The sequence below is a fragment of the Alligator mississippiensis genome, chromosome 15 (assembly GCF_030867095.1).
Source record: "Alligator mississippiensis isolate rAllMis1 chromosome 15, rAllMis1, whole genome shotgun sequence".
Lineage (NCBI taxonomy): Eukaryota > Metazoa > Chordata > Crocodylia > Alligatoridae > Alligator > Alligator mississippiensis.
In genome coordinates this window covers 1,174,285-1,199,313 of record NC_081838.1, presented here as the reverse complement: position 1 = coordinate 1,199,313, position 25,029 = coordinate 1,174,285, and the positions used below count along the sequence as shown (strand labels likewise).

The 25,029-nt window shown below is 64.9% G+C and overlaps 6 protein-coding genes across 9 annotated transcripts in view; 3 read left to right on the top strand and 3 right to left on the bottom strand.

The window, feature by feature from the left end:
- PAK4 (p21 (RAC1) activated kinase 4) overlaps positions 1 to 2,237 on the bottom strand; it is a 30,408-nt gene extending 28,171 nt beyond the window's left edge. Inside the window, exon 1 of one of the 2 annotated variants that reach the window (XM_059717765.1) lies at positions 2,136 to 2,237. The gene's annotated coding sequence lies outside the window, so the exon portion shown is untranslated. The remainder of the gene's footprint in view (positions 1 to 2,135) is intronic. The other variant, XM_059717767.1, reaches the window with a different exon arrangement.
- A 147-nt stretch (positions 2,238 to 2,384) lies between these two features.
- On the top strand, positions 2,385 to 10,617 carry LOC109283432 (uncharacterized). Of its 3 annotated transcripts, XR_002090593.2 has the most exons (3): positions 2,389 to 2,569; positions 9,062 to 9,139; positions 10,121 to 10,617. XR_002090593.2 is itself a non-coding variant. In XM_059718729.1 (2 exons), exon 2 carries the CDS (start codon positions 9,189 to 9,191, stop codon positions 9,858 to 9,860), a length of 672 nt encoding a protein of 223 aa, XP_059574712.1. In that variant the 5' UTR covers positions 2,385 to 2,569; positions 9,062 to 9,188; the 3' UTR covers positions 9,861 to 10,617. The 3 variants fall into 3 exon arrangements, 2 of the variants coding, with proteins under 2 accessions (XP_059574712.1, XP_059574713.1); XM_059718729.1 differs by having other exon boundaries at positions 2,385 to 2,569; positions 9,062 to 10,617; XM_059718730.1 differs by lacking the exon at positions 2,389 to 2,569 and adding an exon at positions 8,222 to 8,273 and having other exon boundaries at positions 9,062 to 10,617.
- ACP7 (acid phosphatase 7, tartrate resistant (putative)) lies at positions 2,965 to 8,180 on the bottom strand. Its single transcript, XM_059718724.1, has 14 exons — positions 8,090 to 8,180; positions 7,593 to 7,722; positions 7,006 to 7,206; positions 6,358 to 6,540; positions 6,099 to 6,124; positions 5,546 to 5,643; positions 5,280 to 5,342; positions 5,036 to 5,153; positions 4,846 to 4,959; positions 4,320 to 4,374; positions 4,034 to 4,101; positions 3,878 to 3,949; positions 3,318 to 3,455; positions 2,965 to 3,226 (listed from the first exon to the last, which is right to left on the bottom strand). Exons 2-14 carry the CDS (start codon positions 7,696 to 7,698, stop codon positions 3,161 to 3,163), a joined length of 1,308 nt encoding a protein of 435 aa, XP_059574707.1. The 5' UTR covers positions 7,699 to 7,722; positions 8,090 to 8,180; the 3' UTR covers positions 2,965 to 3,160.
- Positions 10,618 to 11,983: 1,366 nt separating the features above from the next.
- On the bottom strand, positions 11,984 to 13,732 carry MRPS12 (mitochondrial ribosomal protein S12). The gene is made up of 3 exons (XM_006277742.4): positions 13,650 to 13,732; positions 13,305 to 13,390; positions 11,984 to 12,666 (listed from the first exon to the last, which is right to left on the bottom strand). Exons 2-3 carry the CDS (start codon positions 13,351 to 13,353, stop codon positions 12,296 to 12,298), a joined length of 420 nt encoding a protein of 139 aa, XP_006277804.1. The 5' UTR covers positions 13,354 to 13,390; positions 13,650 to 13,732; the 3' UTR covers positions 11,984 to 12,295.
- A 108-nt stretch (positions 13,733 to 13,840) lies between these two features.
- On the top strand, positions 13,841 to 21,114 carry SARS2 (seryl-tRNA synthetase 2, mitochondrial). The gene is made up of 16 exons (XM_059718720.1): positions 13,841 to 14,195; positions 14,617 to 14,712; positions 15,524 to 15,553; positions 15,762 to 15,902; positions 16,292 to 16,346; positions 16,530 to 16,593; positions 17,152 to 17,257; positions 17,524 to 17,571; positions 17,808 to 17,916; positions 18,049 to 18,094; positions 18,444 to 18,531; positions 18,961 to 19,073; positions 19,166 to 19,259; positions 20,096 to 20,188; positions 20,332 to 20,397; positions 20,744 to 21,114. Exons 1-16 carry the CDS (start codon positions 13,962 to 13,964, stop codon positions 20,858 to 20,860), a joined length of 1,500 nt encoding a protein of 499 aa, XP_059574703.1. The 5' UTR covers positions 13,841 to 13,961; the 3' UTR covers positions 20,861 to 21,114.
- Positions 21,115 to 21,203: 89 nt separating this feature from the next.
- Positions 21,204 to 24,882, top strand: CCER2 (coiled-coil glutamate rich protein 2). Its single transcript, XM_059718726.1, has 6 exons — positions 21,204 to 21,850; positions 22,216 to 22,262; positions 22,708 to 22,798; positions 23,371 to 23,439; positions 23,672 to 24,111; positions 24,428 to 24,882. Exons 1-6 carry the CDS (start codon positions 21,421 to 21,423, stop codon positions 24,509 to 24,511), a joined length of 1,161 nt encoding a protein of 386 aa, XP_059574709.1. The 5' UTR covers positions 21,204 to 21,420; the 3' UTR covers positions 24,512 to 24,882.
- Positions 24,883 to 25,029: the final 147 nt, after the last annotated feature.

Sequence of the window (25,029 nt, the reverse complement as noted above, 5' to 3'; positions counted from 1 at the left end):
TCCTTCTGGCGAGGCTGATAAACGCTAGCAAAATAAACCTGGCGCCCGCCCGCGGGCAGAGACCGGAAATGCGAAAACCCAGCTGGGCACCAGCATCAACACGGCAGGGGAGAAGCAGGGAGTGAGTTTCCACCAAGTGTAACATGAGCAGCCCTGGATTGTAATCTCCCGGAGACTCGTGTCACGCAGGAGGCTTTGTACCAGCCTCCGACAGGGCACGTGGAAAGCAAGGAAACGCCTGCCTGGATATGCCACCTGCCCGCCACTGCGCCCGAGTCACGGTAGCTCTGGAGCAGCCTTCGGGCAGTTTTCCTGCTGTCCCAGGGTGGCTGGACCCTGCTTCGTGGCTCGCTCGCAAACCTGACCGCTGCCTGGTTCCCTCTCCCCAGGGAGGAGACAGCAGAGAATAATTCATTACTAAATCATTAATTACTAGCATCTGAGGCGAGGTGGAGAAGGGCAAGGATCTTGCGGAAGCGGAGGCCCCGATACCAGCTACCGCTTCGGGGCTGCTCGAAACAACGCGGTCATTAGGGTCCCTGGTTAACGCAATCCATCCCACGTGACTCTAACCACTGGTGCACGCTGCATCCAGCTGCGATCTGGCTTCACCCCGCCCAGCCGTTACTGTATTTCCCCACCTACCACATGCAGCTTATCCCCCCCCAAAATGGCCCCAGGGGGCAGGGAGGCTTCGACTCCTGCTTCGCAGGGCACCGGCAGCTTCTTCCCTCCTGCCTGCTTCATTCGGCCTTTCACCAGGACACGGGGGCTCTACCCCGGGGCGCGTCGTGTGCGAGGAAGTACGGCATCCCACACGCCTTACCCGCCCCGCGCCCATGCGCCGGGACACGACCCCCTCCGTCGGGATCCCCGAGGAGGCAATTCCAGCCGCGCACACGAGGCTCCAAACCTTCCCTTTCCGTCCGCCTCGGGCTTCACGCCCGGTTTCAGTTCCTCGTGCTGGGGGCCCCAAGCCCCCCACAGCCCTTGGGGGGTCCCTCCGCCCTCCTCCCGAGAAGCGGCTCGGTCTGGACCCCAGCGACCAGCACGGGAACGACAGGGGGTAGCTGCCCAGGCGACCCCAGGAGAGAACAAGGGTCCCCGGTCGCGACTCAGTTTCCCTTCTCTCAGAGACACAGAGGCCGCCCCGGGTCCGGGAAGAGGACCCGAGGGCAAAGCCGAGATGGCCAGGGATTTCCTAAGGCCGGGGGGGGTCGAACATGGACGCAGCCGTGGGGCATGTGCACCCCCCCACAGCCACCGGCACGTGCCCCCGGCGGGCTCTGTGCCCTGGCCTGCAATTCCCAGCCCTCCGGGAGCGCCGCGGGCACGGCAGCCACGGGCCGATCCAGGCCACACGTTTGATACCGCAGGCCCGGCCTGCTGTGAGCGAAGCTTGCCACTGCCCTCCAGCCTCAGTTGACCCAGCTGCAGCAGGAGCCCATTGCTCCCAGTCCCGTCCCAGGTGGCTGCGGAGAAAAGTCCCTCAGAGGCCGGGATCAAACCCCCCTCGGTCTCCCCTTGTCCAGCTTCAACCCCTCGAGCCTGTCCGGCCGCCCGGACCCTTCCCAACAGGGGACGTGGGTGCTCTCCCCGCCCCCCGGCAACCAGCTCCGCCCCCCACAGCCCTTGGACAGGATGTGACCCGTGGCTTCGCTCTGGTGCCCAAATCCCTGCACCTTGCAGCACCCCAGGCCCTGCCCCCGCCCCAGGGCTCATTAGCGCTTAGTTAATGACAGGGGAGCTCCGAAGGGAGAGACCCGCTCCGCCCTGGGGGCAGTTGTGGCGGCTCTTACCCCCCCAGATTTGCCCGTGGTGGGGGGCAGCAGAGGGGCCAAAAAAACACAAGGGAGGCTGGAGAGAGCTGCCCCCCCCAGTGCTCAGGTTCCCCCCTCAGCTTCTGCCCCTTCCCCACCTGCCCCATGGCCCCGCCCAGACCTAAGCTCCGCCCCATCACGCCGCTGCCCCGCCCAGTCCCTACAGGCCTCGCCCCCTACAGGCCTAAGCCCCGCCCCCAAACCCCGGCAGGCCACGCCCCCCAGCCCCCAGCCCCAGGTGCCACCGACCCCTCCCCAGGCCGCAGCCCCGCCCCCTCACGCCCCGCCCCCGGACTCGCCCCCCCGCGAGCTCACCGCCGCCCCCGCGCTCCGGCCCCGCTCACTCCGCCGCCGCCACCGCCGCCGCCATATTGGGAGCCCGACCCACTTCCGGGCCCGCCCCCTCCCCGTCGCCGAGCAACAGGCACCGCCCTGGAGGGGTGGGGCCGAGAGGAAGCACCGCCCCGCCCCGCCCACCGGCCGCTCCGCCCAGACCGGAACTGACGCAAACGTTGTGGAGGGCGGGGGGGAGGAATGCTGGCGGGCCCCGCGCCGATTGGCGGCGGGCAGGGGGCGGGGTTTTTCTTAAAGGGGCCGCGTCGCCGTGCGGAAGGGTCAGAGGTCAACCCCCAGTGGCCTTCCCTGAGCGACTCCCCCGGGATTGGGGGCGGGTTCGTGCGACGCCAGCGCGGCCTGGGGCGTTACCATGGCGCCCACCGCAACAGGGAGTGACATCATCAGGGTCACAGGTATGACATCACCCACCACAGTGACAGGCAACGTGCTGCCATTGGCCTGCTGCACACACATCCTAGCGACGCGTGCGGTGATGTCACTGCCCAGCTCCAGACACAAGGGGGGCCCTGTAACATCATAGTGAGACAAGCTGTGATGCAATGGGCCAGCTGCAGACATGGGGAGGGGCCCTGTGACATAGCAACATGTGCTGTGATGCTATTGGCCAGCTGCAGACACGGGGCCCTGTGACATCACAGTGACACACACCACCACGCAACAGGCCGGCTGCAAACACGGGGGCCCTGTGACATCACGGTGACACGCGCTGCGATGCAAGGGGCCGCCTGCAGCTCCGCCCCCTGGCCCGCCCTTCAGTAACAAGCTTCGTCATAATTAACATCCCAGCTAATTAACATCAGTCTTTAATGTCTTAAATTAGCATCCCAGCTAATTAACATCAGTGTTTAGTGCTTGAATGTCCCGGGTGGGCCCGGCCCCCCCCCCCCCGCCCCGCGGGAGATCAAGCCCCTGCCTCAGTTTCCCGCCAGCTCCTGTGCGGGGCGGCAGCGTGTGCGCCCGGTGTCTCGGGGAGCCGCCCGCGCTCAGCCCCAGGCCTCGGGGCCGTGCAGCTCCTTGATCAGCCACATCTCGTCCACCACCTTCCCGTCCTGCAAGACACGGCGGGGGGCAGCGGTCAGGGGGCTCCTGCCCCGCCCTGCCCCGGGGCTGGGGGGGGGGGGGCAGGCGCCTGGGTCCCACCTGGTCGTCGGAGACCTGCTGCAGGTGCAGGTGGGTGCGGTTGAGCAGGTGCAGCCGGGCCGAGCCGTAGTCCTCGATCCGCCGCGCGCTCCAGCCCCGCGGCGCCGGCACGAAGGGGTCCAGCCGCTCCCGGCAGCCCTGGGGGGGGGACGGTCGTCACGGCGCCGCGGGGGGACGGGTGCCTCTGCCTCGGTTTCCCCACCCAATTCTCTACCCCCTGCCTCAGTTTCCCCACCCAATCTTCCAGCCCCCACTTCAGTTTCCCCAGCCCAGGTCCCCCACCCTTACTCCCTGCCTCAGTTTCCCCCCATTCCTCCCCACCCCTGCCTCAGTTCCCACCCCCCAGCTCCACGCTGCCTCAGTTTCACCCCCATGCCTCAGTTTCTCCACTCCTTGCCTTGGTTTCCCCCCAACCCTGGTTCCCCTCCACCCCCTGCCTCAGTTTCCCCACACAATCCCTGTCCCCTTCCCTGCCAGCTGCAGGGGGTTTAGCAGGATCAGGCCCCTCCCTGCAAGCCTGGGGATGCCATTGTGCAGGATCGGGCCCCGACTGCACTTACAGCCGAGCCAACGATGATGTGGACGGGGGCGCGGGGGTTGGTGTACGGGGCCTCCGTGCTGCCGTTGTAGACCTGCGGGGGTGGGGGGGGTATTAGAGGGGGGGTCTCGGGGCAACACCCCCCACCCCACACCCAGCGGGGCTCTCTGGGCCTCACCTGATAATCGTAGACCGGCCAGAGCCGCTCGTAGGAGTGTTCGTGGGCCCAGAACTCCAGGTCGACGCCTGGGGGGGAGACGAAGGGGGCGGGGAGGGGGAGAGAGATTGGTCTCATCCCCTCCAGACCCCTCCCTGCCCCGCAAGCTCCATAGATGCCCCCCCCCCAGGCCCTCCAAACACCCCCCCAGCAAGGACTGGGGGCAGGGCTGCTCCAACCCCCCTCCCCACAGCCCTGGGGGAAGGCCATGCCCCAGGGTGACCACCAGGGGGTGGGGGGGCAGTACCGTATTTATAGAAGAGCTTCTCCAGGCCATAGAACCCCAGCAGCCCGCGGCGAACCTGGGGGGGGGTCACAGATGTGGGGGTGGCTCCTCGGTTCCCCTGCTAGGAGCCCAGAGACGAATGCCCCCCACCCGGTGTCTCTGCCCCGCCCCCCCCCCCCCCCCCCCCAGCAGCAGTGGTGAGTGGTTAGAGATGAGAATTTGGGAAGGGAGGAGAGAGGAGCCTGGACACCTGGGATCTTCCCCAGCTTTGGGAGAGGAGTGGGGGTGGGGGGGCTGGGTGCTGGGGCGGGGGGTGAGAGCAGGGGGAGAGGGGAGCCCAGATTCTCCCCCAGCTCTGGGTGGGGAAAGGGACTGAAGGGGGGGGCAGAAACCGAGAGCCAGGACTCCTAGGGTCTATTCCCCCCACATACACACATTCTGTGCCTCAGTTTCCCCCTCCCAAACTGCCCCCTAAGGTCTTGAGGGACCCTCCCACCCCCCCAGGCCTCTCTGGGGGGTCCCTGCCCCCCTCGCCCCCCATACTCACGACGCTCTCGTGCCGGGTGCAGTCGTCCCAGTCGTTGTTGGAGCAGTACATGGGCCGGTGCCCCATGGTGATGATCCAGGGGTGCTTGCGGCGCCGGGCCGGGCTCGAGGCCTCCTGGAGGGATGGGGGAGGTGAGCAGGGGGGTCCTGAGCCTGGGGGGGCAGGGGAGGAGAGGGAGGGGGGTCCCCACCTTCAGGTCCTGCTCCAGCCACTGGTACTGCTTGCGCACGAGGTTCAGGCCGTAGCGGATGAAGAAGAAGTAAACCTCAGTGGAGAAGGAGATGATGTGGGCAGGGCCCAGGTCCCAGCTGCGGAGAGAGGGGGAAACTGAGGCACGTGGCCGGCAGACCCCAGGCGTCCGGGCTCCCCCACCTCACTCCCCTCCCCGAGTGCAGGGACGGCCCGGGTGTCTGGGTGGGGCGGGGGGCACTCACCTGTACCACAGCCCCTCCGTGTCCCCGGGCATGCTGAACCGGGCCCGGTAGTTGGAGAAGTTGCTGGGGGGAGAGAAATGGTGTGAGCGGAGACCCGCCCCACAACTGCCCCCACCCCCATCACAAGCCCCGGCAGGGTGTATAGACAGCGCTGCCCAGTGGTTACAGCTGCAGCAGGGAGGAGGGACCTGGCTTCTATCCCCCCCTAAAGTGGGGGTCTTGTGGGTTGGGGGGGGGCCCGGATGCCTGGGTTCTCCCGCACTCACTACTTCTGCTCATGGTTGCCGGGGCAGGTCATGTAGGGCACCGTGGCCGCCAGCGGCTCCACGCGGCGCATGAAGGCGTCCCCCACGCGGGCGTCGTTCTGCTCCGGGAGGTGCGTGGGGGGGGAGCAAGAGGCACAGAAAGCATACATGTTCACATGTGTGTAAGCACACACCCTCGTGCACACGTGTGCAGAGGCAGGCCCACACAGGCCCGCTCACGCGCACATGCACAGACTCACAGGCACACCCATATACGTACGTGTGCGTGCTGTCATGCACACACACATGCCTGGGTGCACATATGCACGTGTGGACCTGTGCACACAATTGCACACATAGGCACACACACATCTGCCCAGAGGTGCTCGTACCTGCCCACGCTTGTGCACAGAGAGACACTCCTGTGTGCACCTGCAGACACACTCATGCACGCAGACACATATGCATGTGCCCACCCTCATGCACACCCCTTGCAGCCCCCCCCTGCTCCTGTTAGTGCCCCCCTCACTCCCGTGCCCAACCTCCAAGGGGGTGCTGGGGTGGGGGCACTCACCCAGTCCATGTCGTAGGCGAAGTCCCCTGGGGGAGCAAAAGCAGCCATGTAAGCCCTGAACTCAGCCCCCTGGATCAGGCCTGGATTGGGCCCGGGCAATGCAGCCAGCTCTGGGGTGCAGCAGCCAAGTATAACACTGCCCAAAGAGAGCCCTGGGGCCAGCCCCCTCCCCCCAGCCCTGTCCCCCTTATCCCCCCCACATCCAACCAGGCCCAAGATGCGGCCAGCTCTGGGGTGGGAGCGGCTGAGCGGAACGCACCCACGTGCAGGACAGCATCGTAGAGGCCGGCGCGGGCCTCGCGCTGCAGCCGGGGCAGCGCGCGGGGGTTTTCCAGGCCCATGTCCCCGTAGACGGCCACGCGCGGGCTCCAGGCCGTGCCGTTCCGCAGTGCCCGGAACTGGAAGCGCCGGCTCCAGCCCTCCTGGCTGCCGCAGCGGTACACTGTGGGGACACGTGTGGAGAAGGGTCAGGGCCACAGGGGAGCTGCGTGTGCATGTGTGCAACCGGGAGAGTCTGAGATGAGCACGGGCCTGTGTGTGCACACGCTTGGGTGTGCACAGGCATGCCCTTGCCTAGGTGTGCGCTTCACACACGTGTCCAGGTGCATGAGGGTCTGGGGGTATATTTGTGTCCTGACTGCAAATGTGCACAGGCATGTGTTTATACATGTGCCTGGGAGCATGTCCACGTCCACAGATCCAGCAGCACGTTTGCACAGGCGTTTGCCCGGGCATGCATTTGTACATGCGTGCACTACGCTGTGTGCGTTTGCACATGAGTGCCCAGGCACGTGTCTGGTTGCACATCCATGCATGCCTGTCCACGACTCAGCATTGGCACGCACATCTGGGTGCGCATGTGAGCTGCCTGCCCCCCGCTGGGCACACGTATGTGCCCCCCAATTACCGTAGCGCTGCCCGGGGACCAGCCCGCGCAGAGTGACGCGGTGCATGTAGAGGACGCGGCGCAGGAAGCCGCCGTCCACGAAGCGCTGGGTCGAGCCCGTCGCCTGCCACGGCAGCTCCGGCCCCGGCGCCTGCCCGAACCGCACCACGGAGCCGGCCGGTGCCAGCGTCGCCCACGTCACCGTCATGGCCCCGGGGTCACCTGCGGGGAAACCGAGGCACGGGGTAGGCGTAGAACTCGGGAGTCCTGCCCCCCCCCAGGAATCCAGGCATCCAGCACTGAGCCCCCCGGCTCTCAACCCCAGCCCCCCACTCCCCTCCAGAGAACCCAGGCATCCGGGCTCCCAGCCCCCCCACTCGAAACCACTAGACACCGCTTCCTTTGTAAACAACGCAGGCGTCCGAGTTCCTCCTACCCCCACAACCCACTAGACACCGCTTCTTTCGCAGAGAGCCCAGGCGTCCAGGCTCACATGACCCCCCCCCCCCCCCCCCCCCGTCCACTTCCTATCCAGAGAACCCTGGCGTCCGGGCTCCCCGCACCCCCCCCAGAAACCCCAGGTGTCCCAGAGCCAGCCCTGCCCTCACCTGGGTAGGAGAGATGCACCTGCTGGGGCTCGGGGCCGCTGGGGTCATGGCCCAGGCCTGGGGGCAGCGCCAGGCAGAGCCAGGGCAGCCAGTGCCACGGCCCCATGTCTCCGGAGTCACCGGGAGGGTCCTGCAGGGGTCAGAGGTCATGTGAGCGAGTGGAGGGGTGGGAAGCAGCCACGTTCCACCCCAGAAGCAGCTGCATGCCCTGACTGGCGGAGGGGGAATGACTCCCAGCAGGGAGCCGTGGGGGAGAGGAGCGGGTGCCCGGCGCCTGGGTTCTCCCCCGGCTCTGGGAGGGGAGTAGGCACCAGTGGTCGGAGCCTGGATCCTGCCCCAACCCACTTCCCCAGCGAGGGAACTCGGGGGGACGTCCTGTAACCATCACAGCCCGCTCCCCTCCCAGAGTTGGAGAACCCAGGGCTCCCCCCGTGCACCCCCCCCAGCTGCTCTAACCCCTAGTCCCCACTCCCCTCCCAGGCGTCCGGGTCACTTGCCCTGCAGCCTCCCTGCTCCCTGAGCCGACAAGCAGCCCTAGGAGGTGGAGGGAGGGCAGGACGATGTCACTGAGGGGGAGGAGCCAGAGCAGGGAGGGCTGGGCCTTCCCGCCCCCAGCTCCACCCACTAGGCCGGGCTGTCTTCCCAGCCTGCCCCAGGCTTCCCTCTCAGCAGGCTGCCCAGGTTTTGGGGTGGGAGGGGCTGGGGGGGCAGGAGGGGGGATCTGGGGGGCATCTAGGGGCCAAGGGGGGGGGCAAGGGTGTGGGGGGGGCTGATCCAGCTGCAGCGAGTACCCAAGTCCCTCCAGACTCGTACCAGGATTGGGCCCCCCTGGGGGTGGGAGGGGGCGGGGGGCTTCCTGGGTGCCCCCCAATGTTCCCACCGCCACATCGCTGGCAGGGAGCCAATCACATCTGCCCGTGGGTCACTGCAGCTGCTTACCGTACTGTCTCACCTATGATGCGCCCCACAACACGCCCCGCACCTGCCAAAGGATGTTCCCTTCCCAGCAGGCCTCGAGGAGGCGGGGCTTGTCTTGCTCCCGGTGGATTGGCTCACCTTTGGCTCTCCAGGAGCTGCTCGTACCATATTTCTCACCTGTAACGCACACGTCCGTTTCTAGCGGTCACCCCTAACTCTGGGATTGGGGGCTGGGGGGTGTGGGGGGAGAGGAGACGCTGGAGAGATGGGATTTCCCCCTCCACTCATGGAGGCTTATCCAGCAGACAGCAACACTCTTACATTAATAGTCTGTAGCTCAGATGAGCTGCTCTTACTGTATTTCTCACCTATAACGCGCACGTTCATTTCCAGCAGTTGCCCCAAACCCTTGGATTGGGAACTGGGGGAGGGAAAGAAAATGCTCGAGAGATGGGATTTTCCCCTCCACTTGCAAGAGTCGTGTTCCCTAGCCTGCTGATCAGAGGAACTGCTCTTACCAAATTTCTCACGTATAACATGCACGTTTCCAGTGCTTACCCCGAATCCTTGGATCGGGACCCGGTGGAGAGAGAGAGAACGTTCGAGATGGGAGTTACCCCTCCGCTCACGTAAGTGTATCCAACAGACAGCGTGCACTGTTATGCCAATAGCCTATTGATGAGAGGAACTGCTCTGACCGTATTTCTCACCTATAACAGCCTAGGGAATGACCTGCTGGGTGGCACGGAGGTGGAAAGGGATCTTGGAGTCCTAGTGGACTCCAAGATGAACATGAGCCGGCAGTGTGACGAAGCCATCAGAAAAGCCAATGGCACTTTATCGTGCATCAGCAGATGCATGACGAATAGGTCCAAGGAGGTGATACTTCTCCTCTATCGGGCGCTGGTCAGACCGCAGTTGGAGTACTGCGTGCAATTCTGGGCGCCACACTTCAAGAGGGATGCGGATAACCTGGAGAGGGTCCAGAGAAGGGCCACTCGTATGGTCAAGGGCCTGCAGACCAAGCCCTATGAGGAGAGACTGGGGCACCTGGACCTTTTCAGCCTCTGCCAGAGAAGGTTGAGAGGTGACCTTGTGGCTGCCTATAAGTTCATCACGGGGGCACAGAAGGGAATTGGTGAGGTTTTATTCACCAAGGCGCCCCCGGGGGTTACAAGAAACAATGGCCACAAGCTAGCAGAGACCAGATTTAGACTGGACATAAGGAAGAACTTCTTCACAGTTCGAGTGGCCAAGGTCTGGAACGGGCTCCCAAGGGAGGTGGTGCTCTCCCCTACCCTGGGGGTCTTCAAGAGGAGGTTGGATAGGCATCTAGCTGGGGTCATCTAGACCCAGCACTTTCCTGTTTATGCAGGGGGTCGGACTCGATGATCTATTGAGGTCCCTTCCGACCCTAACATCTATGAATCTATGAAACGCAAACATGCGTTTCCAGCAGTTACCCCAAACCCTTGGGTGAGCAACTGGTGGGTGGGGGAGAAAGAACTTGAGAGACCGGCATTTCTGCTCCACTCCAGAAGGCATATTCCGCAGACAGCGCACACTCTTACACAAGAAATGCCCTAATTACCCTCATTTCCCTATTGCAGGAAAGTCCTGAACTCCTTGATGCTCCCTCCATCTCTCTTCCCACATCCTCTGCAGCCGGAAGCCACTCAAGCTGAATCCCAAGGATCAGCATGTGCGAAGGCGGATAATGAGGGGGTTTCAAGGGAGTGGAGATGCACAGGCCAGGGGTCACACCCAGGGCTAATAAGGCCACTCCAGGGAATAATAATGGGCATGGGTCATGACTCAGTTTCCCTGTTTCATTGGTCAAGAGATGGCTGTCTCAGAGATGTGGGTGGAAATACAGACGTGGGAATGTGACCTGTATAAAACTCCTCCGCACCAAGGCGGGGGTTGCGGGAGTGAGGTGGGTCTAGAAGTTGCCTCAAACTACAGGGATGGATTCAGCCCCCCCCACAAGACCTCGCCGCCTGGCAGCGAGCACATCGGTGCGTTCTCTGCTGGATGCAGCTGCCCTGGGTGACACTGCCGGATTGGTAATATCGCAGTAAACTAGCGTCTGATTTGGAGGAACTTACTTTGGGTTCTCCTGTCCTTCTCCAGAGAAAACAAAAGCCCCCAGAGACATCCCGGGGGCAATGCTGCCACAGACGACTTTTCTATAATCATCTTTTTTACTCTTGGGCATTTACTAAAACCTTCTAGGAGTAAACACATGCGCAGGAATCACAGAGCCATGGAGTGGAAGGGATCCCAGAGGTTACATCTAATTCAACCTGGATCTGCCCTGCTGAAACCAGCCCAGACGTAGAATCACTGAGCCGTGGCGCTGGGAGGGAGCTCTAGGGTCACGTCCAGTCCAACCCCGGCCCGAGGCAGGATCAGCCCCGTTCAAACCAGCCTGGACAAACCCAGCGTCGAACCTCTGAGCAACGCGACCATCAGCCCTGATACCGCACCTGCCCCCGCCCCCAGGAAAGCAGGGGTCCATGAGGGGCAACATCCTGCTGCTGTCGGGGGTGGGGGCATCATGGACACTGGAGAGACGTAGATTGAGGCCGTGCCCCCATTGCAGAGGAAGGCAAACCCCCCAAAGTGCGCACCAGTCTGAGCAGGGGGGAAATCCCTTCCTACCCCCAGTGCAGCATCAGGCTGAGCCTGAGCGCAGGGGCAAGACCCTCCAGCAGGGACCTTGTGGGGTTGGTGCCAGCAGCATTGGCACAGCTCAGTCCCATGCCCAGCCCTGCATCCCACACCTCTGGGGGAGGTTTAAACACACCCTGACTCATGGAGCAGCATGCAGGAGGGGATCAAATTCTCTCTCAGCTTTATGTGGCAACCAGGAAGGCCCAGAAGCCTGGGAGATCCCCAGAGCAGAGCACAGGCATCGCTGCACCTAGATCACCCCAGCCCAGCCTCCCCTCCCCTCCCCTCGAGCCCCTCCAGGGATGCCAGGTCCACAGCTACCCGGAGCAGACACTGGTACCTAATGCTTATGCAGCAGCTGGGGTTTGGGGGCAAAAAAAAAGAGATGTGTGTTGTATGTGGGGAAATAAGGTAGGTGATGCACTGTAGCCCAAAGGTGAGTTAAATACAGCCCGTGGGCTGGACCTGGCCCGCCAAGGGGTCCTATCTGGCCTGCAGTGGGTCCCTTGGCCCCACCAGTGGGCAGCATGTGGGGCTGGTCCTGCCGCCTCCGGGTGTGCCGTGGGGCTGGGGCGGCACGGCTGGACTTTTCCTGCAGCCCCCGCGGCGGCAGCAGCTAGCTCGCACTGCCCAGTTGCTGTTGCCAGTGTTTCTGCTGCCACTGCAGGACCCAGCCCTGCTGCCTGGGCACCCCGACCTGTCCGCTTTCCCCGTCATCCCGTGAAACAGAGAAAACAGGACCCAGGAGTCCTGCGTCCCAGCCCCTCCCTCCTGGAGACACAAACCCCAGCTGCTGCTCCAGGAAGAGTGAAGCTTTAATGGTGACATGATTGCAAAGGCCAGCGACATCACAAAAGCACATGGGGCCTCACAGCCTGTGCCCCTGGCCACCCCCGGACACCTGGGTTCTCTGCCTTGCGTCCCAGCCCTTCCCTCTAGAAGCCTCCCCCCCGGAGACCCAACTAGAGGCGCAAATCCAGTCTGCGAGGAGCGAGGCTTTAACAGTGACATCATCATAATGACCCGTGACATCACAGAGGTGGGCCTCAGAGCCGGCCCCTTCGCCCCCCACTCCATCTCCAGCCGCTGGGAGGACGGGGTCGGGGGCCTCACTTCTTCACTTTCTGCACGTGGGCGCAGTCGTACTTGCCCCTTACAATCTTGAGCTTGACTCCAGGCAGGTCCGGGGTCTTGCCGCCCTCCACCAGCACCTGGTGATGCTCCTGCAGGTTGTGGCCCTCGCCAGGGATGAAGCAGATCACCTCCTTCCCGTTGCTGAGCCGCACGCGGGCGCACTTCCGATTGGCCGAGTTAGGCTTCTTGGGCTTGCGGATTACGATCTTCAGCACCACGCCCTTGAGCTGGGGGCTGCCCCTCAAGGGGCCCAGCTTGGTCTTCGGGAACTCGATCTGACCCATCCAGTGCATCTGAGTCAGGGTGGCCATGGGGCGGGCGGGCGGCGGGCGGCAAGCAGCCGGGCCTGTGTGAAGGGACAGGGATTGTTAGTACCGCGCTTGGAATCGAGAGCCGCTGGGTTGGAGGGGAGAGAGCTACGGGGGTCACATCCAACCCCAGGCAAAGCCCCGCCCCTGCCGCAGAGGAAGGCAAAACCCCCAGCATGCACCAGTCTCAGCAGGCCCCAGTGCAGCGTGGGGCTGAGCCTGAGCGCGGGGGCAACACCCTCCCGCCAACAGGAGCATCCCCAACCCTGAAACGCTCCTGATGCATAAAGCAAAGGGGGGGGGGTGGCACCCGGCAAGGCCCAGAAGCCCGGGACACCCCCGTAGCAGAGCGTGGGCACCAATTCCCCACCGTTTCTCCCCCCCCCACCCCAAAAAGGAGCCGCGTGCTTTATGCTGCCGTCTACCCCGGGTCGGGTCCGCCTGCGCAGCCAGGGCTGGGTCAGGAAGGACAGGAGAGGAAATCGGAGGGAACCCAGGTGTCCGACCTCCTAGAAACCACGTCATGATAGGCCGCTTCTGCCACCTAGCCCCAGGCAAGAACAGCCAATCCCAGCCCAGATCCCAAAGCGGGGGAGGGGGGGGGGAACCTCCCCAGCCCCGGAGCAGCGAGGAGAAGATGGGGGGAAGGGGGATGGGAAGCTGGGGGGTCGCGTACCCCACATCAGCGGTGCCGCCAGCGCCCTCAGGAGCCCCCTGGAAGCCATGAGGACTCGCCGGCGTCCCCGGGTCCGATCTGGGCACCTGCAAGACAGACGGGCGGACGTGAGAGGGGCGGGGGTTTGACCCCCCCCAACCTGGGGGCCCTGCAGGTGGGGTGGTGCATCTAGGTGAGGAAATATGGTAACGACCCTCGTTCTCGTCCTCCGCCTCCAACGGGCCCCAGCGCGGGGGGGGGGAGCGGGGAAAGAGGGGGGCAATTCTTCCCCCCTCCATAGGTACGGAGCCCCGCCCCCGGGGGGCAACTGGGCGGTGGGGGAAGGGGACCCAGGCCCACGCTGACCTCTCACACCGCAGCCGCCATCTTGCTCGCCGGCCTTAGGCCCCGCCTCCGGCCGCTGAGTGCTGCCGAGCCTCTCCCCCGCTCTGATTGGCCACCGCTTTTCCCTCCTCCGCTCCGATTGGTTCTGCTTAGGGATAGACCCGCCCTCCTGGGCTCGGATTAGTCGCCCCGAGTGGGAGCGGGTGGGATGACGTCAAGAAGGAGCGCCGGCAGGCCAGAGCGGCGCCCGCGGCTTGGTACGTCATCAAAGGAGGCAGGTGGCTGCGCGAAGGGGGGGTTTACGTCATCAGGGCGCGCCCGGGACCGGCTCCCATGGCGGCTCCCATGGCGCGAGCGCTGAGGGGACTGCGGGCGGGCGTGGGGCGGCGCTGGGGGCACGAGGCGCGAGGCGGTGCGGGGCGGAGCCGCCTGTACGAGCACGTGCGGGACGGGAACAGCGCGTGGCCGCAGCTGGACGTGGAGGCGCTGCGCGGGCGGCAGGAGGAGGCGGAGCGCGAGCTGGAGGAGCGCAAGGGCCCGCTGCGCGCGCACGACCTGCGCGAGATCGTGAGCGGCGGGGCCTCGGGGCAGGGGCGGGGCTGGTGGGCGGGGCGACGTCAAGAACGAGGTACTTCCGGTCGCGGGGCGGACCCTGGTATAAAGGGGCGGGGCTAGGGTGTGGCTGAGGAGAGGGGCGGGGCCAACAGAAACCTGTAGCTCGGGTCACGAGGCGGGGCTAATGTTGAGTAGGCGGGGCTTGATGGATGGGGCGGGTCTGAGTCAGAGGCTAAGGAGAAGGGGTGAGGCTACGGGGGGGCGGGGTCTAAGGACAGAGGGCGGAGCTATGGAGAAGGGGTGCCTTGCAGGTATGGGTGGGGCTGGCAGGGAGAAGGGGCGGGGCCTAGACAGGAGGGTGGGGCTTGTAGTCAGGGGCGGGGCCTAAAAGGAAGGCACTTCCCAGCCCTGTCTGTCCCCCCCCCCCCCCCAGCTGAGCACGTGGGAGCAGCTGCAGTCGTTGCAGGAGAGGGTCCGGGGCCTGGAAGCCGTGAGGAACCAAGTCACCCTGGATGTAAAGGCCCTGACGGTGAGTTCCCCGGCTCCGTGGCTGCCGCGCCCCAGAGCTGGGCACATCCCGGGCCCGGAGAGACGGGCTTCGCCAGGCAGGGGCTGCCCGGGGCGGAGGCGAAGTCTGGGCTGCGCTGCAGGGCCGTAGCACCCGCTCGGAGCAGCCCTCGCTGCCTCGGGAACGTGTCCCCTGCCGGGCAGTGTATGCACACGTGCACGCACATGCACACGCCCCTGGGCTCTGGCTGAAGAGTTGTGAATGGATCACAGGGATCTTATTCCTTGATCCATGTCTATCCCCCTCTCTCCAACACGTGTGTGTGTGCGCGTGCGTGCACACACACACACACACTCCGGGGCTTTGGCTCAAGTTGTGACTAGATTGCAGGGGTTTAATCCCTGGATCTGTGTCTCCATCCCTCCAGTACACTCATGCATACATGTATGCACATGTGCACACACACACACACATGCACACTCCTGGGCTCTGGCTTAAGAGTTGCGAGTGGATCACAGAAGTTTTATCCCTGGATCCATGTCCATCTCCATCCCTCCAGCACCTGCGTGTGCACACACACTTCTAACCTCCCTTCCAGGGTGCAGTGCCCGTGTGTAAGCTTCTGCCAGCTGTATCTCCCCAAGGGCTGTTGCTTCCACCCCCCACTTCATGAGTCACCTCCCAGTTTCCCAGCTGCCCCCTGGCTGGAGCAGAGGCTGTGGGGCAGCCTGTTTTGCCCCTGGACCCCTTGATTTCCACCCCCCAGCCCTCTGGCCCCACTGCGGGTCCCTTTTACCCACCCCCAACTTTGCATGTCTCTCTCTCCCCTCAGGAGACTCATGACCAGAGCACCTTGGACTCGGTAAGAGCTGCCTTTCTTCTGCTCCCCACCTCATGCTGGCATGGGGGGTGGGGAGAAGACACCCTACCTGGGAAAGACTGGAGGGAGCAAAAGGCAGAGCAGCTGATGGCAAGGGACCCCGGTAGTCCTGACTCATCCCTGGCAGCCTTGGGTAAAAACCACCCTCCCTTGTCTGTCTGTTGCCCCCCGCACCCCGTTCCTGGACCAGATCCCCACGTATAAGGAGCTGCGGGGCCGTGGGAGGGAGATTCGGCAGCAGCTGAAAGACCTGTACCAGGAGGAGCAGCAGCTGTACGAGCACTACTACCTGAAGGCACTGTGGCTGCCCAACCAGACTCACCCTGACGTGGTAAGGTGGGGGCAGGTGGCACGCATGTTGCAAGTGACATGGGCATCAAGTGAAGCAGGAAGCAGAGTAGCAGATAGACCCATGGGTCCAGGGCAGGGAGCAGAAAGTAGAGCAATACATGGGGGCACAGGGTGGGAAACAGAAAGAGCAGCAGATTGGGGCACGAGGCAGGGAACAGAAAGCAGAGCTTCACATAGGGGTGCAGGGTGGGAAGTAGAAAGCAGAACAGTGGGTATGTCAGGGCAGGGAGCAGGCAGCAGAGCAGTGGGTGGGGCCTGGGACACGGCATGGAGCAGAAAGCAGAGCAGCAGAGGCTACGCTGCACCCCCACCCCCCAGCAATCACACATGCAACCTTCTCTCCGTGACCTTCGACCTTTCTCCCCACAGCCAGTCGGTGACGAGAGCCAAGCCAAGGTGCTGGACGTGGTGGGGAAGAAGCCAGGTGGGCACTGGGGGGTGGGCGCTTACAGGCCCCGGATAGAGGGGAGGAAGGGGGGGGCAGACTCCTGGGTTCTCTTCCTGGCTGGGGGGAGGGGAGACCGGACTCCGGGGCTCCACCCCCATGGGTGGGGGGGCAGGGAGTGCCCCCCTGCCCCATGAGTTTAACTCTTCCCCCTCTTTGCAGTGTTTAACTTCAAGGTGAAGGGGCACCTGGAGCTGGGCGAGCACCTGGGCATCATACGACAGAAGTACGAGGGGGGTCAAGCCCCCACCCCAACCTGGGGCAAGGGAGGGGAAGTCCCGGGTGCCAGCTGCCACCCGCCCCCACGCATTCATCAATGATGCAGGAGCTGCCCTTGCACTCCTCTCTGCCCTGGGGCTCGTTTCCGACAGCTGCCAGCTTCCCTCCCCACCCCCGCAGAACCCAGGAGTTCTGCCAGCCCCCCGGGGCCTCTGTGATGGAAAAAGGCCCGTGCCCGCCACACGTGTGGCCTCATGTTGGGGCTCTGGTGGGTCGGATACATCCAGGGTGTCGGGGGGTCGCTGGGGTTGCCCCCCTGATGGAGAAAGGGAAGGAACCCAGGAGTCCAGGTCCCTCCCCACCACGGGCTGGGGGTAGAACCCAGGTGTCCAGGCACCCAGGCCATAACCACTACCCTGCATTGCCTTCCCACACCTAAGAACCCAGAGTCCTGGCTTCGCATCCTTTGCATTAACCCAATGCCCCCCAAGCCCTCCCTGGCCTGGCTGGGGTGGGGTGGGGGGGCAGCAACTAAGAGCATCTTCCCTGCCCCGCTCCCTGGCAGGCGTCTGTCTCACATCTCTGGCTACCGGTCCTACTACCTGTACGGTGCAGGCGCCCTGCTCCAGCACGCACTGGTCACCTTCACCCTGGACAAGCTGGTCAAGCGGGTACGGGGGGGGGGACATGCATGGGCTCTCTCTCGGGCTGGGAGAGCAGCAGGGTGCAGTGGTTGGAGCGGGGGAGGATGCCTGGGTTCTCAGCGGAGACTGGTGGGTAGAGCTGGCGGGGGAGAGGGGAGACAACACATACTCCTGGGTTCTCTCCCCAGCTCTAGAAGGGGGAGGGGCATCCAGGGGAGGGGAGGGCTCAGGCCCCCTCCCCACGGCCCCAATCCTGTCCCAGAATCACCCCCACACACACTTCTCACCCCCAGGGCTTCATCCCCATGACAGTGCCCGACCTGCTGCGTGGAGCCGTGTTCGTAAGTGCCCTGGGATCTCCTGGGTCCTCTGCCCGGCCCCATCCTGGGGCAGTCCCAGCTGCCCCCCCACCCCCAATAGTGCAGTCTGCATTGCCAAGGCAACTTGGCCACTTTACCCCCCCCCACTAGTGTCCACATGGGCCAAACTTCCCCAGCCTAATCTGGGGGGGGCCTCAGGCTGCCAGAAGCTGCTGGGCTTGGAAGGGTTAATGACCCCCCCCAAATTGCCCCCCCAGGAAGGCTGTGGGATGCAGCCAGATGCCAACCCCTCTCCCGTCTACAACATCGACCCCTCCCGCTTCGAGGACCTGTGCCTGGCCGGCACCTCCGAGGTTGGCATCGCGGGTACGGACCCCCTGCTCCTCCCCAGAGCTGGTCGCATCTTGGCTGCAGCCAGAGATAGAGCCCCCCCCCGGACCCCCTAGGCAGGGGTCCGGGGGGGGGCAGAGTTCTAGCCCTGACTGCTGCGTCCCGCAGGCTACTTCATGGACCACGCGGTGGAGCTGAGGGACTTGCCCATCAGGTAACCCCCCGCTTATACAGCTGTGCCCCCATACAGCGGTTCCCCCTCTTTTGCATGCTCATCTAGACCCAGCACTCTTTCCTGCCTATGCAGGGGGTCGGACTCGATGATCTATTGAGGTCCCTTCCGACCCTAACATCTATGAATCTATGCAGCAGCGTACCCCCATGGAGTGGTTTCCATCCCCTTATACAGCGGTTCCCTCCCTTTATACAGCAGTCCTTCCCCTCGGCTCTCCCTGGGTTCTTGCCCTGTTCCTCTTTTTCCCCCTGCGCAATGGGGGCAGAGCCAGGGCAGCTTTGGGGGGGCTGCATTCGGGGTCCCCCTGACTGCCTCCTTTGGCCCCCAGGACGGTGTGTTCCAGCACGTGCTACAGGACTGAGACGAACACGGGCAAGGAGCCCTGGGGCCTCTACAGAGTCCACCAGTTCACCAAGGTGGGGGCAGGCGTGTTTCCGGGGGGGGGGCAGGAGCTAAGAGCCCAGGGGTCCGGGCTCTCGGCCCCTACGGGTCCATCAGCATAGGCCCAGCAAGGGTACCGGGGTGGGGGGCAGCTGCCCTGGAGGATTCTGGGAAGGGGGATGTCTAACCCCAGCCCTGGGGTGGCTGGGACCCCACCTCCTCCAGCGCCCAGCTGTCTCCATGGCAACAAGGTGGGGGCAGGACATGCTCTGGAGGGTGAAAAAGGAGCAGAGTCACGGCTGCCCCGGAGCATGCTGGGACCCTGGCTGTCCTGGAAGATGCTGGGCGCTCCCCACGGATGCCCCAGGGCATGCTGGGAACCTGGTTGCCCTGGTGGCTGCTGGGAGCTCCCTGCTGATGTCCCAAGGCATGCTGGGAGCCCCCCTGACCCTGCCCCCTGGCAGGTGGAGATGTTCGGGGTGACGGCGGCGGAGCGCGGCACGGAGAGCACGGAGCTGCTGCAGGAGTTCGTGTCCCTGCAGAAGGAGCTGTTCTCCGACCTGGGCCTGCACTTCCGGTGAGCCCCTCCGTCCCCCCAACTCCCAGCATGCCTTGCAAGCACCCCCCAGGCTGAACGGCGCTGTACCTACAAGAAGTCTGTGCCCGCAGGGTCCTAGACATGCCCACGCAGGAGCTGGGGCTGCCGGCCTACCGCAAGCATGACATCGAGGCCTGGATGCCCGGCAGGGACAAATATGGCGAGGTGAGGGGCAGCCTGGGGGGGAGGGAGGGGCAGCTGGGGGGTGGGAGGGCATAAGGTGGGGTGGCTTCAGCTGGCCCCAGCTTGTTCCTTGGTGGCTTCAGCTCCACGGCTCCAGCTGCCACACCTGCCCATGCCTACCCCCTCCTTGCGTGGGCTTGCACACCCATGTGCAGATATCGCGCACACTCACATTTGCAGTATGTGTGACTGCACGCAAGTGCTGAGGGTGGCATATACATGCGCACCTGCAGATACACCCGCCACACTTGCCTGCGCCCACTTAGGCTGGCACGTGTGCACACAGCTGAATGTGTCTGCACGTGCTCAGGGTTGCATCTGCACATGTGCCTGCAGACACGCATGCTTGCACACACCTGTATGTTTCCATACGATTTGTCAGGCTTGCATGTCCACGTACATGCCCGCACGTTTACACATGCTTGCTCAGGTTGGCACATACATGCACACACGTGCCCATTCCTACATGCACGCAGCCTTGCACATACACACACCCTTGCTCAGGCTTGCATATATGTGCATACGTACATGCATGCACACACCTGCATGTGCCTACACACACTCATGCCTGCATACATGCACACACTTGCTCAGACTGGCGTATTAATGCACACATGCATGCACACTCAAGCTTGACACAGCTGTGCGAGCACATGTATATGCGTCTCCACAGCCACAGGCATGGTTGCATATACCCACAGCAGTTCCTCAGGCTTGCACACACACGCGTGCTGCCTGTGCACACCTTTGCACTCCTGTCCCCCTCTCAACCTGCCCTGTCCTCCCTTTCTCACCCCCCGACCCGGTCACCCCCCCAGATCTCCAGTGCCTCCAACTGCACAGACTACCAGAGCCGGCGCCTGCACATCATGTACCGTGACGGTGCTGGGGCGCGGCGCCACGCGCACACGGTGAGCCTGGGGGCGTAAGAGGACCCTGCAGGGGCAGCCCGAGGGGTGAGGGAGGGGCTCTGACCCCATCTACACAGTGCCAGGACTGTTGCGGGGGGCAGCCGAGACCCCGGGACCCCTTCCCTGACACCTCCCCCCCACAGGTGAATGGCACGGCCTGTGCAGTGCCCCGGCTGCTCATTGCCCTGCTGGAGTCCAACCAGCTCCAGGTACAGGTCTGGGGGGGCAATTGGGGGTGGGGGGCGGTTGGGAGGTGGGGGAGCAGAGCCTGGACAGCTGGGGTCTTTTCCTGCCAAGGGAGGGGAGCAGGAGCTGGTGGTTAGAGCAGGGGTACTAAGGGAGTGGGGCCAGGCGACTTAAAGCAGGGGCGCCCGGAGGCCTGGATCCTCTCCCCGGCTCTGGAGGGGGGATTAAAAGAGAGCAGGTGGGGGCCTGGATGCCCGGGTTCCCTCCAGCTCAGGGAGGGGTGAGGGGCTGGGCCCCTGGATGCCTGGGTCCGTTCCTCTTCTCCCCCCAGCTCTGGGGGAGCTGAGCCCTGACCCCGCTGCCCTGCAGGATGGGCGCATCCGCGTGCCCCCCGCCCTGCAGCCCGTGGTGGGCACCGACATCATCGCCCCGCCCCAGGCTGCGACCCCGGTCTACATCGGGCTCAACCAGCCCAAGCGCCACTGACCCCAGCGGGAGGGGGGAACGGACCCCCGCGGACGCCTGGATTCGTACGGCCGGATGCTGTCGTTGCCTCGTCTCTGCACCCGGACACCTGGGTTCTGCACCCGGATGCTGCCCAGTGGCAAGGGGGGGGCAGCCCCTCTCGGGGGTTCTGCTGGCTCCAGGACCCCTAACCTTGAGGGGGGCAGCCCCCAGGGGACCAGAGCTGTCAATCAAGGGAATGCGATTTTGGGTGACAATAAAGGCTTGATGATGGAGACGGAGTCGGTGTTCCCGGGGGCCGAGCCCGGGGCGGGGAGTGGGGCTGAGAGTGAGAGCGGGGGGGGGGGGGGGGAGAGCCTGGATGCCTAGCCTCTCTCCCAGGGGGCCCGGGCGCCTGGCCCTGCCCACCCTGGGGAAACTGAGGCACGAGGGAGAGGGCAGGGCCAGGCGCCCGGGCCCCCCAGGAGAGAGGGGGGGCCCCTAAGGGTCCTGGCTCCCTGCCTCCCCCCAACCACTGCCTTCCCTGAGCCTTCGGGTGTGGGGGGGGTCGATGGTGGCTCAATGGGTGGGGAAACTGAGGCATGGAGCAGAGCTCCCCCCAGCTCGGGCTGACAGCAGGGGGGCAGAGCCCGCAACCCCCCCACTCCGGATGCCTGAGTCGCCCCCCCTTCCCGTGGCCATGCCCCCGTGCCTCAGTTTACACGCACACACCTGGGCTGGGGGGAGGCTCCTGCCTTGACTCCCCCCCCCCCCCCGCCCATCTGTTCCCTGCCGGCGCCAGGGAGGCGAGCGGGGCGAGGGGATTTAGGAGCGGGGGGCACACATATTTTAACCCCCCCGGCGATGACATCACTTCCTCCCTCCCCCCGCCTCCCCCCGTGCCTAGAAAAGCCGCTGCCACCGGGCTCGGGCAGCTCCGGATCCGGCCAGGATCGGGGCCGAGCGGAGCCCCCGGTCCCCGCACCATGGCCCGCCTGGGGGGCCCGATCCTGCTGCTGCTTTGCTGCCCGGGTAAGGGGCTGGGGGCCGGGGTCCCGGGGACTTGGGTGCCCCGGGGTGGGGGGGTCCGAGCCCCGCGTCCCCCAGGAGGATCCCGGGGTCCGGATCGGGACCGCTCCCCCTGCAGCCCAGGGCTAGACCAGGATCGGGACCGCTCCCCCTGCAGCCCAGGGCTAGACCGGGATCGGGACCCGCGTTTCAGCACCTCCGACAGCGCCCCCCCCCCGTGACCTTCATTCAACCCTCTCCGTGCCTCAGTTTCCCTCCCCCGCCCCATGTCCTCCGAGCCCCGGAGGGGATCCGTGCAGCCCCGAGCCCCCCCCGGTCCGGGTCTGGGGGGTCCGTGCAGCCCCGAGCCCCCCGTCTCTGCCTTGCAGCGCTCTCCCTGCCCTTGTCGTCCCAGGTCTCGGAGGAAGATGAGAAGGTGAGAGGGGAAAACCAGACCCCAGCTGCGTGGGGGGCGGGGGCGAGGGAGTTAAACTGGGAGCACTGGGCCCGCTGGTTGGTGCTGGGTCCTCCCCTCCGTCTCCCCGGACCCCTGGGTTTCACCCCCGCCCCTGCAGTCTGGGGTCAGGCCAGGCCGCAGCCTCGTGCAGCTGGCTCTGGGGGGAAACGGTGGGGAGGAGAAGACAAGGTACAACAATGGGGGCGGCTGACGTGGGGGGGGCAATGGCCAAGTATAACGGGGGGGTGGCTGAGTCGGGGGGTCAGGGGGAAGGACCCAGCCTAACACTGGAGGCAGCTGGTTCTGGGGGGCAGGGAAACGCCCAATATAACCCGGGGGGCGGCTGGCAGGAAAGACCTAGTATAACACTGGGGGTGACTGGCTCTGGGGGGCCGGAGCCCACTGTGCCCCCCCCGCCCCCCAGGTCACCAGGTGCATCTCGGAGGTGCTGGCGCAGACCCTGGCCCGGCCGAGCCCCCCCGCCGGCCCCGAGTGCGGCAGGATCCTCCGGGCAGGTGGGTGCCGGGGGGGTGGGGAGTCCTGCCCCCCATGTTAGAGCAGCCCGGGGTCTGCCCATATGGGGGGAAGAGATGCTGGGGAGATGCCATAATATGCGCCCCCCCCAAACCATTATGGCAACCCCCCCCATTGCCAGGGGACCATCTCCCACTGGGGAGCTATCATAATACACCTAATATACCCCACCCCTCACAGAGACATCATTGCAGGAGACCCCCAAAAACCAGTCCCAGGGGGCTAGTCAGTGTCCCAAGGGAAGGGGGGGGGTCCATGCTGGGGGGGCTACCATAATACACCTAATATCTCCTCCTCTAAAGCTGTCATGGTAGGGCCCGTCCCGTAAAAGCCATTGCCCGGGGGCACCAGGGACTCATCCTCCTCACTGGGGGGTGGGAGGCAATACTGGGAAGTTACCATAGTACGCCTAATATAGACCCCCAAAAGGCATCATGGCAGGGCACTGCTGAAAGCCGTTTCCGGGGGCTCATTGCTGGCACCAGGGTGGGGGGGGCAGGACAGGGGGCTCCTGGCCGCAGCACCCAGAGCCGTACCCCCCGTGTCCCTGCAGACCAGCGTGTCCTGGCCCTGCTGCACCACGAGCACCTGCTGCGGGAGCTAGAGGAGCTGGTGCGGGAAGGTAAGTGCTTCCCTCCCCCCTCTCCATAACCCCTCCAAGACCGAGCCCCCCAGAGCTGTCCTTAAGTGGTGTTATACTCAGCCGTCCCCCCCCAGCTCCACCCCAGAGCTGGCTGCATTGTTTGTCCTTGCTGAACCAGGGGGTTTTCCTCTTCAGGGGAGGCCCCACTCTGGGCATGGGATGGGGCAGGGGTGCCCACACGTATGCCGCCCGCCTTTTTCTCCCCTGATAGAGGGCACCAAGAAACATCCGAGTGAGGCCAGGAAGCGGGGCCACCCAGGAGAGCGCTACGAGGAAGAGGAGACGAAGGAGCTGCGGGAGGAAGTCAAGGAGGCCACGGTGTCGCAGGCCACGGAGGAGCGGGGTGACAAGAAGCGGAGCCCCCCGGAGTCCCGGGCCGCCCGGAGGCACTGGGGGGCCCCTGGCTCTGAGGAGCGGGGCCGGCCCCACGGGGAGCCCGGCTGGGCCATGGAGGAGGATGACGACGAAGAGGAAGGCAAGAGGTCGGGGCCCGGGAAGCGCGTGGCCGAACAAGCCAGCGACGAGGACACGGCCCAGTTCGAGGCGGAGGAGAAGGGCGTGAAGATCTCCGGCTCCCAGAGCCACGGCCATGGGGGCCACGGCCAGGAGGAGGAAGAAGAGGAGGAGGAGGAGGAAGAGGAAGGACGAGAGGTCAGTGCCCCGGTGGGCTGGGAGGGGTGTAGGGGATACTGCATCTGCACCCCTGCCCTGGCTGTCGGGGTGCCAGCCATCCTGCGAAGCTAAGCAGGGCCCGTCAGAGTCAGCTCCTGGATGGGAGACTACGTGGGGACCCCCCCAGTTTCCCTGCCATGCCCCATACTGCTGCTCCTGGGAGGAGGGGGTTTAGGCACCCCGGGGAGTGGGACCCTTGGTGCCCTCTGGGCTTGGGAGACATCCCCCCACCCGGGCCCAGGGGGGAGCGGGGGTGGGTGGGCCAGGCCTCTCACCCTGCCCTGTCGCCCCACAGTCCCGGGAGCTGGCCAAGCTGGAGGACATCGAGCTCCAGCTGAAGAAGGCGGCTGAGAAGCTGCAGGAGCTGCGGCGGGGCTGAGACCCCCTGCCCCCTTCTGGGGGGGCGGAAAAGGAGGCAGGGGCCCTTTAAGAAGCCCCCCCCCCAACCCTCCCAGCCTGGACTGTTAGCAAGGCCTCAGGGCCCCCCCGCCATAAGCCACGGAAACCCCCACCCCCTCTCCACCCCCTCTGCCACAGGGGCAGTTTTGGGGTCTCTGCCCCACTCGGGGGGGGGGGAGGATGTTAGAGTAGCCTCAAGGCTGCCCCCTTCCCCCCCAGCATGAGGGGCTGTGGGGGGGTCTTGCTCCTCCTGACCCCTACCCCCATGCCTCCGGGGGGGGGGGGGGGGTCCTTGGGGTCATTTAACCCTTGCATCGCTGGCTCCAGGGAATAAAGAGCAGTCGGAAAATACCCGCAGATGTCTCATTGCGTCTCCGCTGGGGGCAGCTGTGATTGGGGGGGGGGCCCAACGGGGAAGGGGCTGGGGGGGGAATCTGCCCAGGGATGGGGCTGGGATACGACGGCCCCCACTCGCTCCCTCACTCTGTGCCTCAGTTT